The following is a 14,697-nucleotide window of genomic DNA, read 5'->3' on the forward strand; positions in this document are numbered from 1 at the left end:
GCTAATATAAAAATTCTGAGATACTGTTAGGCAGTTGGATGCATCTATATCTGACTACTGCTGCCATTTAGATAGGTGCAAGGTGAGATGCACTTGGGCTCCTGCTGCCCAAATTTCTGGAGAAAACATGTTGTGGATGACTGCTCTATTCCCCTGAGAACTGATGGGTTCGGTTTGGAATATCTGCAAGATCTTATGTCGTAATGATCTCTGTCTTTCCTGTACCTGTGCCATGCCAACAGGTCACTCATTTGACCAGCCAGAGCACTCAAGTCGTCTGACAGATGATCATAATCTGCTCACGTCACTGTTGATCACAAGGCACTGTTCCATGCTGCCACCACAGTACTGGTTCATAGTGACATTATTGTATCATGTTGGCCAGCTCTGCAGCAATTCCAAGGGTGTTTTTGTGTGACATGCTACTATGATTTTAACCCAAACTGGAAGATGGCTTCTTCAAAGTGTACAAATTAATGTGTTGATTATAGTTCTCGTGTTGACTTTCCTGCATAGATACTTCAGGTTTTTCGACAGTTTCCTGTTTACAATGTCTTCTTGCATTAATACTTGATGCATGTGCTCCTGTTGTGATAGACACTCAGCGAATTAGTTCTGTCTTCGGTTTACAGTATGAATATTGTGTGTGTGCTGTTGTGGTGACGTTTTAGGTTCAGCCATATATACCCGGGCTAGTGGAACATGTCACTTGACAGCTCGCGTGTGGTTGGCTACACTGCGATTGCGAGGTTGCAATAGCTGCCACAGCACACGCCCACAACTCCGAAGTACGTTTTGTAAATGTAAGCTACAATCAACGTTTATATGTAAGTGCAGCAAAGTACGTTTTTCTAACAATGGAGAGGACGACGACGGAGACTAAGCGGTTAATAGTATATTAAACCGGGAAATAACCTGAAGTTAATGACAATATCTATGAAAAGTAGCTGCATGTAAAACATCGTATAATAATGCAAATCTAAGCATACCAAATAACACGCTTTCCACACTCGTAGAAAGAAATAAAGCAAAACATACATAGCCTACCCAATTGCAGAGAGAAAAGGAATTAATTCTGTATATGTTTACACTCACCAATTTACAATGTCAGTGGCACAATTCCATCCAGTTCTCCTTCACTGTCATTGGAATCGGCGCCAAAACCATTGTTATCATCATCAAGGGAAATCATTAAACGGGGTAAGAAGTTTATTTTCCTTCTTGCGCCTATAGCACTGATTTTAGGCTTAATTTCACACGCGCGTATTGTAAGTAAACAGTGACTTAACTTATATGTAATCACCAGTGTTTGTTACTCAGTACTCTTTCAATTTATTTATATCTGCCTGAATAGTTTCTAGGGTCCTTTGTTTGTTTTAGTCAGTACTTAAATCAGTTTATACGATTTCTGTTTTTACCATGAGTGAGAAGTGTGTGACATGCCGTAGGATTGTTAGTTCTGGGGTGTGGTGTGATGGGTGCTGTAATTTCTTTCATTGGGGCGAATGAAGTGGCGTGGGAACTGAGGACATAAGTGAGGCTCACTAGTGGTGTTGTAGGATCTGCAGTAGAGATAGGAAAATACTGGAACAGGAAGGGAAAATTGCAGTCTTCAAGCTGACTTAGACAAGGCATGGGAGGATCTGGACAGGTTAAAGAGGGAGAAGGGTGAACAGAGGTGGGAAGAGGCAACAGGTAATAGGGGGAACAGGCAAATGAGAGCATCAGACAGCTTTGTCATAAATCTTGAAGACAGATTTGACCTGTTGCCTCAGTCAGAATCAGATGAGCCTCATGTAACTGAAGCTGTAGAAAGGGCACAACAAGCTTTCAAGTACTTGAAAAAGGTAGGGAAATTTGTAAAGAGAAAGAAAGTTCTATTGTTAGGTAACTCCCATGGTAGAGGTGTTGGCCAAGTACTGCAGGAAAATCTAGGTCCAGAGTACCAGGTCACAAACTTTTTCAAGCCTAGTGCTGATCTGGGTCAGGTAACAGTGGATGTAGGTTGTTTATACAAGGATTTCACAAAGGAGGATGCCATGGCCATGGTTATAGTGGGTGGTCCGGGAAATAGCATTGACAGAGACTCTGAGTGTTCCATAGAGGGTGACCTCTTGAAAATAGCTTCAGCAACGAAGCGTACGAGTGTGGGATTTGTGTCTATGTTGAGATGCCATGATCCGCCTCATTTGAACTCTTCCGTCGGGAGGGTGAACTTGGAATTGGGGTGGCTGCTTAGGACGGATGCAGGGTCCCATATTGGTTTGATTCCTGTGGATGCTATCGATAGGTGGGACTACACTAGGCATGGCCTTCACATCTATAGGAAAGGGAAGGGAAAACTGTCTGGGTTGATTGTAGAAAACTTAAGGAAGGACACTGTCACAAGTGGTAAAATACCAGTGGTCACAGGTGTCAGAGGGATGCCTTTTTTAGGATAGGGAATGGGGAAAGAAAACGAGTTTTAAGAGAGAATGGCAGACAGGCTCAGTTTGAGAAAACAGATGAACAGGAGTCATATTTTAGCATACAGCCTCCATTTAAACAGTGTTTAACAGAAAGTAATCAGAAACTGCCAGTTCATCTTCGCCAAAGCAGTTATAATCTCATTAGTATGCAGTATCAGTTATCTTTGTTACACCAGAACATTCCGGGACTCAGAAATAAAGTTGATGAACTACTCATTTGTATTGATGAAATGAATTCATCTAACCAAATTGACATAATCTGCCTCTCTGAATATCAAGTGACCACTGGTATAGATATGTTAGACATTTCAGGATTTAAGCTAGCTTCCTACTTCTGCAGAGTGGATATATATGGAGGAGGAGTTGCCACATTTATTAAAATTTGCCATAAATTTAAGAACATTGACATCAATAAATTCTGTTTAGAGCGGCATCTAGAAGCATGTGCAACATAATTAGAGTTCCATAACAGATCCTGTGTAATAGTAACTATTTACCGAGCACCTGCAGGAAATTATAATCTATTCATAAATCATCTAGAAGCTCTTTTGTGTTATTTAACAGGAAGAAACTAAGAAATTTTGATTGCTGGTGACTTTAATACAGATTTTCTAATGCAATCTTCCAGTAAACATTTACTGCAGTTAGTAATGTTGTCTTTCAATCTAACTCACACTGTAAACTTTCCAACTAGGATCATTAAATCCTCAAGGACAGCCATTGATAAAATTTTTATAGACAAATCAAAGGAACAAAATCATATCATAAAACCTGTAATAAATGGACTATCAGATCATGACGTGCAGCTCCTTGTTTTAGATGTAAATTCTAAGGAGTTTATCAAGACTGCTAAATCAGAGTACAGGAGAGTAGTCAATCAACCAAAAATTGAATGTTTTAGAAAACTGCTCAAAGATATGAACTGGAAAGATGTTTATAGTGCTTATGACATGAATGAAAAATATAACACATTCATGAACAATGTCAGTACCATGTTTGAAAACTGTTTTCCTCTAAAAGTTACTCAAATTAAACAGAAGTCTCTAATAAAACCATGGAGTACTCAAGGAATAAAGATTTCCTGTAAGACAAAAAGGAAAATGTATCTGTCGACCAAGAATAGCTCCAATGCTGATGATTTAGCTAAATACAAGGAATACTGTAAAATATTAAAAAAAGTAATTCATGCATCTAAACAAATGCACTATGAGAAGAAGATAGCAATGTCTGGGAACAAAATAAAAACAATATGGGATATAGTGAAAGAGGAGACTGGTAGAACCAGGAGCAAATAGCATTAAGGGTAGATGACACATTAGTAACCAATGGGCATTAGTGTGACAAATCTATTTACCAAGTATTTTATATCCGTTACTGATAGAATAGGATTGTCAGGATCGGTAAATAATGCCCTTGAATATCTGAAACTAGCCTTTACAAATAGTTTCAGGTACATGAATATGTCACTCATTTCACCAAAAGAAATAACTTCCATAATAAAATCTTTAAAACAAAGCATTCTAGTGGTTACGATGAAATATCAACAAAGTTAATTAAGGCATGTTCTTGTGAGTTTAGTACAATTCTAAGTTACTTGTGTAACCAGTCAATTATAACTGGGACATTTCCTGACTGGCTAAAATATGCAGATGTTAAGCCTCTATTCAAGAAAGGGGATAAAGAGATACCATCGAACTACAGACTGATTTCACTTTTGCCAGCAGCCCAAAAATTTTAGAAAAAGTAATGTACAGGCAGCTTCTCAACCATCTGACCACAAATAACATATTATCAAGAACACAGTTTGGATTTCTGAAGGGTTCTGATACCGAGAAGGCTATATACACCTACAGTGAAAATGTACTTAATTCATTAAATAACAAATTACAAACAGCAGGTATTTTCTATGATTTGTCAGAGGCATTTGATTGTGTGAACCACAACATCCTTTTAAATAAATTAGAATTCTATGGTGTCACGGGCAGTGCTGCAAAATGGTTAAAGTCATACCTCGCTAACTGGAAACAAAGGGTGTCAGTGCAAGGGACTAGTGAATTAAGTCATCAGTCATCATCAGAATGGGAAGAAATTACATGTAGTGTCCCACAAGGATCCACCTTAGGGCCATTGCTTTTTCTTGTGTACATTAATGATCTATCATCCGTTACACTGCCAGAAGCAGAGTTTGTTTTGTTTGCAGATGACACAAGTATTACAATAAATAGTATGTCGAGTGTAGTTCTAGATAGATCTGCTAATGATATTTTCATGGGTGTTAATGAATGGTTTAAAGCCAACTCACTGACATTAAACTTCGAAAAGACTCACTATACACAATTCAGAACCTGTAAGAGGTTTCCACCCAGCATATGCATAAAGTAAGAAGAGCAGATAGAAGAGGTTAAAATTCCTGGGATTACAACTTGATAATAAATTCAGTTGGGAGGAGCACACCACAGAACTGCAGAAACGCCTTAAAACATCTGTAGTTGCAATTCAAGTGTTAGCTGACATAGGCGACATAAAAATGAAAATGCTTGCATACTTTGCCTACTTTCATTCCATAATGTCATATGGCATAATATTTTGGGATAACTCTTCAAGTCAAACAAAAGTTTTCAGAGTCCAAAAGTGTGTAATACGTATTATTTGTGGAGTAAATTCACGGATGTCCTGTAGAAACCTCTTCAAAGACTAACTACTGCCTGTCAGTATATTTACTCCTTAATGAAATCTGTCCTAAATAATATATCTCTTTTTCCAACAAACAGCTCAGTTCATACATACAGTACCAGGAACAAAAATGATCTGCACAAGGGCTTAAAAGCACTTACTTTAGTTCAAAAAGGGGTCCACTTCTCAGGAACACTCATCTTCAATAATTTGCCAGCAAACATAAAAAATTTAGTTACAAATAGAGATCAGTTTAAAAGGAGCCTGAAAGACTTACTAGTGGCCAACTCCTTCTGCTCCATTGACGAATTTTTTTAATAGAAACAAATGATGTATTGTATATATTCATACTATTAGTATTGTTATTTCAGCTTTTTTTTTTTTTTAAAAAAAAAAAAAGAAGAAGAAGAAGAAGAAGAAGACATGTTCCACATCCACGAGGATCTCCTCAGCATGTATCTGGATCTATGGAACGAAAAACCAATCTAATCTAACCTCACAGACCTATTACACTTACCCCACACTCCAAAGCTTCCTCCCACCACCACAAAGAATCCAGAACCTAAACAGACCCTTAACAGACTCATGAACCCTTCCTTCAGAAGTCGCAGCCCCACAGAAATATCAGTCCTTCCCAAAGGCCTCTTATATTGCCCCACCTCCAAATCCAATCGTGCAGGAATTGTTAAAGACCTTCTCTACTTCTCGCAGTCCCTATCGTGGAAACACTATTTCGGCACCAACCCTACCAGTCAGACTCAACCAAAGACCAATATTGAACCCTGTCTAACTCTGTTCACTCCTCCATCCAACTGTGATTCACCCCCACACCCCCAAATCACCTCCCGTTAACTTTCCAAAATTTCTGAACCTCCAACCTTGCCTCACCATCATTTCCCTACTTCCTCAACGTGCAAACTACTCTTACAGCCACAGAAAGAACCACAGTCCACCATCTAAAAACTGATCCTGACATAATCCTACCTGCAGACAAAGGCTCCACCACTGTTGTTTTGAACCACAGAGATTATCTGGCAGAAGGATTCTGCCAGCTGTCAGATACTTCCACCTACAAAACTTGCTTCAGCGACCCCATTCCAGAAATCGAACAGCATCTCCAGCCACTACTCAAATCCTTAGGTCCACCCCAGAACCTCTCCCCAGAGTCCATCTCTCTGCTCATCCCTACCACTCCCTGCAGTCCTACTTACTACATGCTTCCTAATAGTCCATAAACCCAACCACCAAGGATGCCCCATAATGGCCGGTTACTGTGCCCTCACTTAGAGACTCTTTGCTTCCGTAGACCAACACCTTCAACCTATTACCCGGAACCTACCCTCCTTTATAAAAGATACCAACCATTTCCTCCACCGACTTTCTGCAGTTCCTGTCCCTTTACCATACGGTGCCCTGCTCATCACTATTGATGCCACCTTCCTTTACACTGACAATCCTAATGCACATGGCCTTACTGCTATGGAACACTAGCTTTCCCAATGCTTGACGGATTCCAAACCAACAACCTTCTTCCTAGTTTCCATAACCAACTATATCCTCACCCACAATTACTTCTCCTTTGGAGGAATTACCTACAAACCAATCCGGGGTACGGCTATGCGCACCCCCATGGCACCATCCTATGCCAACCTATTCATGGGCCATCTAGAAGAATCCTTCCTAAAAACACACAGTCCTAAACCCGTCACCTGGTCCAGATTCATCGATGACATCTTTGCGATCTGGAGCGAGGGTGAGGACACCCTATCCATATTCCTCCAGAACCTCAACTACTTCTCCCCCCATTTGCTTCACCTGGTCCTACTCAACCCAACAATCCACCTTCCTAGATGTTAACCTCGACCTACTAACCTACTAACCACCAGCAGTAGCTCCACTTTGGCAGCTGCCACCTGTTCCATACCCAGAAGTTCCTTCTGTGCAGCTACCTGTGGTTGTTGTTGCATCTCTCGAAATATAGTGAGAATCTCACGGAAGCCTTCACACACCATGATTATCTTCCCAACCTTGTACAAAAACAAATTCCCATGTCTTATCTTTCCAGTCTCCCACTGTCCGGCCACAGAGGAGCTTTCCTCTTGTAACTTGGTACCATCCAGGACCGGAGCAACTGAATTACATTCTCCGCCAGAGTTTCGACTACCTCTTGTCGTGCCCTGAAAAGAGAAACATTATGCCCATTATCCTTCCCACCCCTCCCACAGCGGTATTCCGCCGTCCACTGAACCTACACAATATACTTGTCCATCCTTACACAACTCCTGCTTCCAACCCCTTACCTCATGGCCCATATCCCTGTAATAGACCTAGATTCAAGAAGTGTTCCATATGTCCTCCGACCACCACCACCACCACCACCACCACCACCTACTCTAGTCCAGTCACAAACATCACCTTACCCATCAAAGACATGGCTACCTGTGAAACCAGTCATGTAACCTACAAGCTAAACTGCAACCACTGTGCTGTATTCTATGTGGGCATGACAACCATCAAGCTGTCTGTCCATATGAATGGCCACTGATGAACTGTGGCCAAGAAACAAGTGGACCACCCTGTTGCTGAGCAAGCAACCAAACATAAAATTCTTCACTTCAGTGACTGCTTCACAGCCTGTGCCATATGAATCCTTCCCACCTTTTCTGAATTGCACAGGTGGGAACTTTCCCTGCAATACATCCTACATTCTTGTAACCGTCCTGGCCTCAACCTTCATTAATCACTGCTCTCACCCATCCAGCCCTTTTCCTGTTCCCTCTCCAGCACTACGCAGTTGTCATTCCACCATCACACCCAGAATTTCTCAGATTCTGGGATGGGTATTTTTATGTTTAGGTTTTTAATGTTGCATAATACTAACTGGTCTGAATGGGGGGATGTTGGATGTCTTTAATTTGTATAATTAGCTGCTGATGTTTTTATTGAGTCTTTTTCACTGTGTGTATATGCCTTGGCATACTAGTTAATGTATATGCCATGACTTAAACATGCTTGTTTAAGAATATTGTATTTTCATTGTTTGTACAATCTTAACAATTGAAATAAGTTTGTCTTTGTAGTCTAGACTGTTTGGAGTGTATACACCTGAATGAGAAAGTGTTAACTAATGATGATGTGTTTACTACTGCCAGCAAAAATGTCAGCACAGGCATCAATGAAATGATTTTAACGGACAACTTACTTAAGGTATACACTAAAATGACTGAATGTTTCTATATAGGGTTAATCTTCAATTCAGAATGTCACTGACACAACCAGCAAATAATCCTCATCACACTTCAGATTAATGCACAAGTAATAGCCTGCACCTTGTGATGGCAGCATGCTGCCCAAATGCACCATGCTAATAATTGTTAGTAAAAAGTGACGGAAGCATTAAAACTGATATATATTTCATAAATTTACAGTCACTGATCTCAGTTTATTCCCTACAACATGGATAAATTTAAATATAATGTATTTGATGACCATCTCTTTGTTCTCTTAACAGGCTATCGTGGAGGCCACCTACACCACCAGCCACCACCCCCAGGTTTAGGAAGAAATGTTCATAATGGTAACCAGGCAGGGTAAGTAAGGTTTATTTAAATTTTTGTTTTCTTGACAGAATCAAGTATCACAATTTGTGCTATTTATAAATGTATTTTTGCGTGAAAATGTGTTCCTACCGTCAGTTGAATGTTCTACTCTTGCTGCAAACAGTGTGGTAGTGTTTTCTGTTCACACCAAACAGCCATGGTAATATTATTTTAATTAAGGAAAAAGTAATGTGATAAGTGTAAGTTCCAATTATTTTCTGTCATTGTTTTTATGGAGGTGGTAATAAAGTTACTAGCACATCATGCATATTAGTTAAACAGTGGTATGGAACAATAATTGGAGTATTAAGCCAAGTAATAGCATCTGTGTGAAAGCAGCAGTGCAAAGACAAATGGAAACCTGGAGAAATATGATGTAGAAACTAAGTTTTATTAAGGAAAAAGGCATGCTTACAACAGGAATTACGTGACTAGACTGTAGTGCACATCAGTGAGAAGATGACTGTACTTCACATAGCTTCTCATGTGCAAACAACAAATTTTGTCGAAGTATATGTTTCAGTGTCAGTTTTTTTGGAAGTGCCATAGGGTTTTGTCTTCCTGGCTCCCAGCATGGCTTCAGTGATTAAAGGAAAAAATGGTGGTGTTTATGTATCTAAAAGATCGTATGCCTATATGTTTTTTGTCAGCAGTCTGTTACAGCCTAAATTGTCTATTGCATGTAGATATAGGTCCCTTAACTGAAGTGTCCAGATAATGTGTTTGCAATTGATGAATGAAATCGTAGGATGAAGTGAAGGCCTTCCCATATAAGTTTTCAGACTCGTTCGTTATGTACATGAGTTAGATAAAAAATACTGTCAGCACTAATTCATAACAGACTTCATTGATATACATTCACCATATCATGTGCCCTGAATGTAATAGCCCTACAGCTCGATCACCTTCCCCCTTACAGGTGGACGCTGTCACACATTGTCAGTGCGTCCATCTGTGTTGTTGTCTTGGACGTTCTTCCCTATGGCATGAATGAGTCTTCTCTTGTGTTGTAGTGCATGCACAAAGAGGTTCCTTGATTTCGGCAAACAGGTTGTAATCACATGGGCTCATATCGGGTGAATATGGTGATTGTTCCAGGATCTCCCACCCTCACGTATGCAGGCACTCTTGCACAGGGTTTGGTGTGTGGCGTTGTGCATTGTCTTGGAGGATGATGGGTTGCAGTGTCAGAAGCCACTGTCACTTTCTTCTCACTGTGGGACAAAGATGATAATGATGCAAGAAATTGCAGTAGTGTGGCTTATTATATCCATTGGTTAATCCTATAATCCTGCATCATGTTGTATCACAGGGGCAGTCAGTCACTGCAGCTTACTACTGCAATTTCTTGTGACATTAGCTTTGTCCCACACTGAGTAGAAAGCGGCAGCATATTCTAGCACTGCATCTCATCATTCTAGATGACAATGTACAGTTCCATATGTTGAACCCATTGCAGGAACTCGCTGTATATGTGAGTGTGGAAAATATTGGAATAACCATTGTATGCACCCGATATGAGTCTGTGCAATTACGACCTGTTTGCCAGAATGAAAGAACCTCTTTATAGCATACATTACACTACAAAACAAAAGAAGACGTCATCTCTGCCTTAGGGCAGAACTTGCGAGACAGTGACAGAGATGGATGCACTGAGGTGTACAACACCTTCCATCAGTGTGGGGGAAGGTAATCAAGATGGGGGACAATTATATTGATGGCATATAATATGGTGAACTTCTATCAATAAAGTCTTGCATAAGTTAGAATGGTGTTGCCACTACTTTTTATACAACCAGTGTGTGTTTGAAGGTGGTCGGTCACCTAATAGGTCCCCAGTATGTATGTATGTATGACATGTATCAGTTGGCATCTGCAATGATGCAAAGGACTTAGGTCTAGAAAGACTGCAGTTTGTTCAGGTATGTTGTTGCTGTGCAGTGTGGAAAAATTGCAGCAGATGAGTGTCCACGTTTTTAGACCTGTTAAAACATTCACGCAGCACTCCATTTATGCCGCGGGCAACGCAACATGGGCCACTTCAGACTAAATCACTGAAGTCAGAACTTTAGAATCGTATTTTAAAGACTCTTGAATTCTACAATCGAACATTGACACAGCATACAAGCCACTCTTGACTAAGCCTGTAGATGCCAACAAGATTTGGAAAGTGATTATACTCACCATGCCCTAGATCAGTTACTGCATTCTTCAAACCTTGCATTTCAAGCACAACTCAGTCCAAGAACAACGTCCTATTCATTTTCGACAAAACCATGGAAAATTCCTCACTGACGAAATAATCAATACAATTTGCTCCAGGTATGTATTGATCACAACGTTCATAAACATTTCCTGACTCACATGTAGTAACATGTATGTTGACTCAGTGATTCAAGCTCACAACCTCCTTGGCTCCTCAATAGGAAATTGAACCATTAATTCAGATAAATGTAGGACACTGCCGTGACAATTAAACTAGAGGATCTCTTAGACGTTGGTTGCTCTTCTAGGGGCCAGCTCACCCATGATGATCTCTGGCGCATCTGAGCTCTGCTGCCAGCCAGTGATGTGTGGATGATCTTTGCTGTCTCTGTATGAATAGTTGCATGGCTGGACACAGTACAGAGTTTTTCTAAGACATATTCATCAACATAGACTTTAGTTACAATGAAATGATACAAATCACATCCTTCTGCTTGAGTTATCTTAATTCTTGAGTGTGTAAACTGATACAAAAATTCTGATCCGTTACAACTGACATGGACCATACCTCCAATCCAACAGATCTTTCATTCCCTCTTGAAGTGGAGAGAGTGAGCCCTTGTAGAAATTAGTTTTTTGAGCCCAGTCTAATTGACATTGGGACAGGGGGATTCTAATTTGGAATAAAAACTTGTCTCATGGCACGATATTTTAGAACTTGTGGCCAGTACATAGTCACAGTAAGGAGTATGCAGCCTGTGGTACAAGTAAGTCTCCACAACCTCATACTAAAGAAATGTAACAAGAAAAACCGAAAACTGAAAGTGAGTGGGTTATGCCAATCCATTAACAGCATAGTTGCCGTTCGGATGGCTTTAAACAAAGGAAGGGAATGTGATATACTACTTTTGGTCATTACAGCACATGGGAATGGAACAGAAAGAGAAAGCTAATAGTGGCCACAAAGGAATGTGAAGGCGATACCACACCACCCCCCAGCACTTTATAAGAACACTGTTGAGGAAGAAGATAAAGTTGAAACGTACAACCTATTTTTACTCAATCCTTCTCTAATCTGCTTTTAACTGGTAGCTCTTGAGTGACAAGTCACAGCTTTTAACTTTAGTCATTTTGCTGTGACCTTCAGCTGCTAGAGTCACATGAACTATGCACATGAAAAGTCCAGCAAAGTTATGCTTTAACAGCATTGGTGATTACTTTTTATTAAATTTTAACCAATTCAAGAATTTCTATAATGATGCCGATTTTGTAGGGAAGTTAACCGTGTTCTAATGCCTGTCCTAAATATTGTAAAGGGTGCCCTGATTTTCTGAATTGTCTAGTGGATATAATTGAGATCAATTATCATAACACTTTAAACTAACACTTCTTACATGAGTTGTCTTAAAATAACATTGTATTATCAACAAAATAACAGTGCCAGTATTCACAATTGAGACAGGAAACAGTTCAATCGTACCTTGTGTCCTTTCTGCCTGGAAAGACTTGTTGTTGTTGTTGTTGTTGTTGTTGTTGTCGTCTTCAGTCCTGAGACTGGTTTGATGCAGCTCTCCATGCTACCCTATCCTGTGCAAGCTTCTTCATCTCCCAGTACTTACTGCAACCTACATCCTTCTGAATCTGCTTAGTGTATTCATCTCTTGGTCTCCCTCTATGATTTTAACCCTCCACGGTGACCTCCAATGCTGAATTTGTAATCCCTTGATGCCTCAGAACATGTCCTTCTTGTCAAGTTGTGCCACAAACTCCTCTTCTCCCCAATTCTATTCAGAACCTCCTCATTAGTTATGTGATCTACCCATCTAATCTTCAGCGTTCTTCTGTAGCACCACATTCCGAAAGCTTCTATTCTCTTCTTGTCCAAACTATTTATCGTCCATGTTTCACTTCCATACACGGCTACACTCCATACAAATACTTTCAGAAACGACTTCCTGACACTTAAATCTATACTCGATGTTAACAAATTTCTCTCCTTCAGAAACGCTTTCCTTGCCATTGCCAGTCTAAATTTTATATCCTCTCTACTTCGACCATCATCAGTTATTTTGCTCCCCAAATAGCAAAACTCCTTTACTACTTTAAGTGTCTCATTTCCTAATCTAATTCCCTCAGCATCACCCGACTTAATTCGACTACATTCCATTATCCTCGTTTTGCTTTTGTTGATGTTCATCTTATATCCTCCTTTCAAGATACTGTCCATTCCGTTCAACTGCTCTTCCAAGTCCCTTGCTGTCTCTGACAGAATTACAATGTCATCGGCGAACCCCAATCTCCATGGACTTTAATACCTACTCCGAATTTTTCTTTTGTTTCCTTTACTGCTTGCTCAATATACAGATTGAATAACATCGGGGAGAGGCTACAACCCTGTGTCACTCCCTTCCCAACCGCTGCTTCCCTTTCATGCCCCTCGACTCTTGTAACTGCCATCTGGTTTCTGTACTAATTCTAAATAGCCTTTTGCTCCCTGTATTTTACCCCTGCCACCTTTAGAATTTGAAAGAGAGTATTCCACACAACATTGTCAAAAGTTTTCTCTAAGTCTACAAATGCTAGAAATGTAGGTTTGCCTTTCCTTAATCTATTTTCTAAGATAAGTCGTAGGGTCAGTATTGCGTCACGTATTCCAATATTTCTGCGGAATCCAAACTGATCTTCGCCGAGGTTGTCTTCTACCAGTTTTTCCACTCGTCTGTAAAGAATTTGCGTTAGTATTTTGCAGCTGTGACTTATTAAACTGATAGTTCGGTAATTTTCACATCTGTCAACACCTGCTTTCTCTGGGATTGGAATTATTATATTCTTCTTGAAGTCTGAGGGTATTTCGCCTGTCTCATACATCTTGCTCACCAGATGGTAGAGTTTAGTCAGGAATGGCTCTCCCAAGGCCGTCAGTAGTTCCAATGGAATGTTCCCGGGGCCTTGTTTCGACTCAGATCTTTCAGTGCTCTGTCAAACTCTTCACGCAGTATCGTATCTCCCATTTCATCTTCATCTTCATCTACATCCTCTTCCATTACCATAATATTGTCCTCAAGTACATCGCCCTCGTATAGACCCTCTATATACTCCTTCCACCTCTCTGCTTTCACTTCTTTGCTTAGAACTGGGTTTCCATCAATGCTCTTGATATTCATACAAGTGGCTCTCTTTTTTCCAAAGGTCTCTTTAATTTTCCAGCAGGCAGTATCTATCTTACCCCTAGTGAGATAGATAGACATACTGGTACCTAAATAATTACATCGTTAGTCCTGAAGGGACAAAAATTGAAAGTTGTTTTCTTGTGTGCACTTTAAATCATTACCAGAAATTTTCTTGAGATTTTACAACTAATTTCAGCTTAAAAAATGAAGCAAACAAGCAAGCATAATTTTGTTTCTCTACTTTTCCCAATAACATTACTGCACTTATTTGAAGAGAAGTGCTATCAATTGATAACCTTGTTGTTCTTCATAAAATTTGCAAAATTGTCAATGTTAAATTAACTATGAACTGTAGCAAATTGACTATTTCAATAATTGAACAATATTTTGTTTAAGAAGTTAAATAACCTTCTTTCTGCTAAGTTATTTCACTTACTCCCAACAAAGAATTGTACAGCCTGTAATTACTTTTAGATTAACAATACAACTTTGGAAAATGACTTGGAAGTAAGAAAATAATAAGCTTTGAAGTGATACAAACACATATTCAATAAATATCACCACTATATTGCTCAGATTTTC

General features: G+C 39.8%; 1 protein-coding gene across 5 annotated transcripts in view; it reads left to right on the forward strand.

The window, feature by feature from the left end:
* LOC126163168 (E3 ubiquitin-protein ligase RBBP6) overlaps positions 1-14,697 on the forward strand; it is a 382,937-nt gene that overhangs the window by 207,667 nt on the left and 160,573 nt on the right. For all 5 annotated transcript variants that reach the window (XM_049920115.1, XM_049920119.1, XM_049920117.1 and 2 more), the window contains one exon: positions 8,653-8,731. In XM_049920115.1, the coding sequence (XP_049776072.1) occupies positions 8,653-8,731 (79 nt within the window). The remainder of the gene's footprint in view (positions 1-8,652; positions 8,732-14,697) is intronic.

Source organism: Schistocerca cancellata, chromosome 2 (genome assembly GCF_023864275.1).
Source record: "Schistocerca cancellata isolate TAMUIC-IGC-003103 chromosome 2, iqSchCanc2.1, whole genome shotgun sequence".
NCBI lineage: Eukaryota > Metazoa > Arthropoda > Insecta > Orthoptera > Acrididae > Schistocerca > Schistocerca cancellata.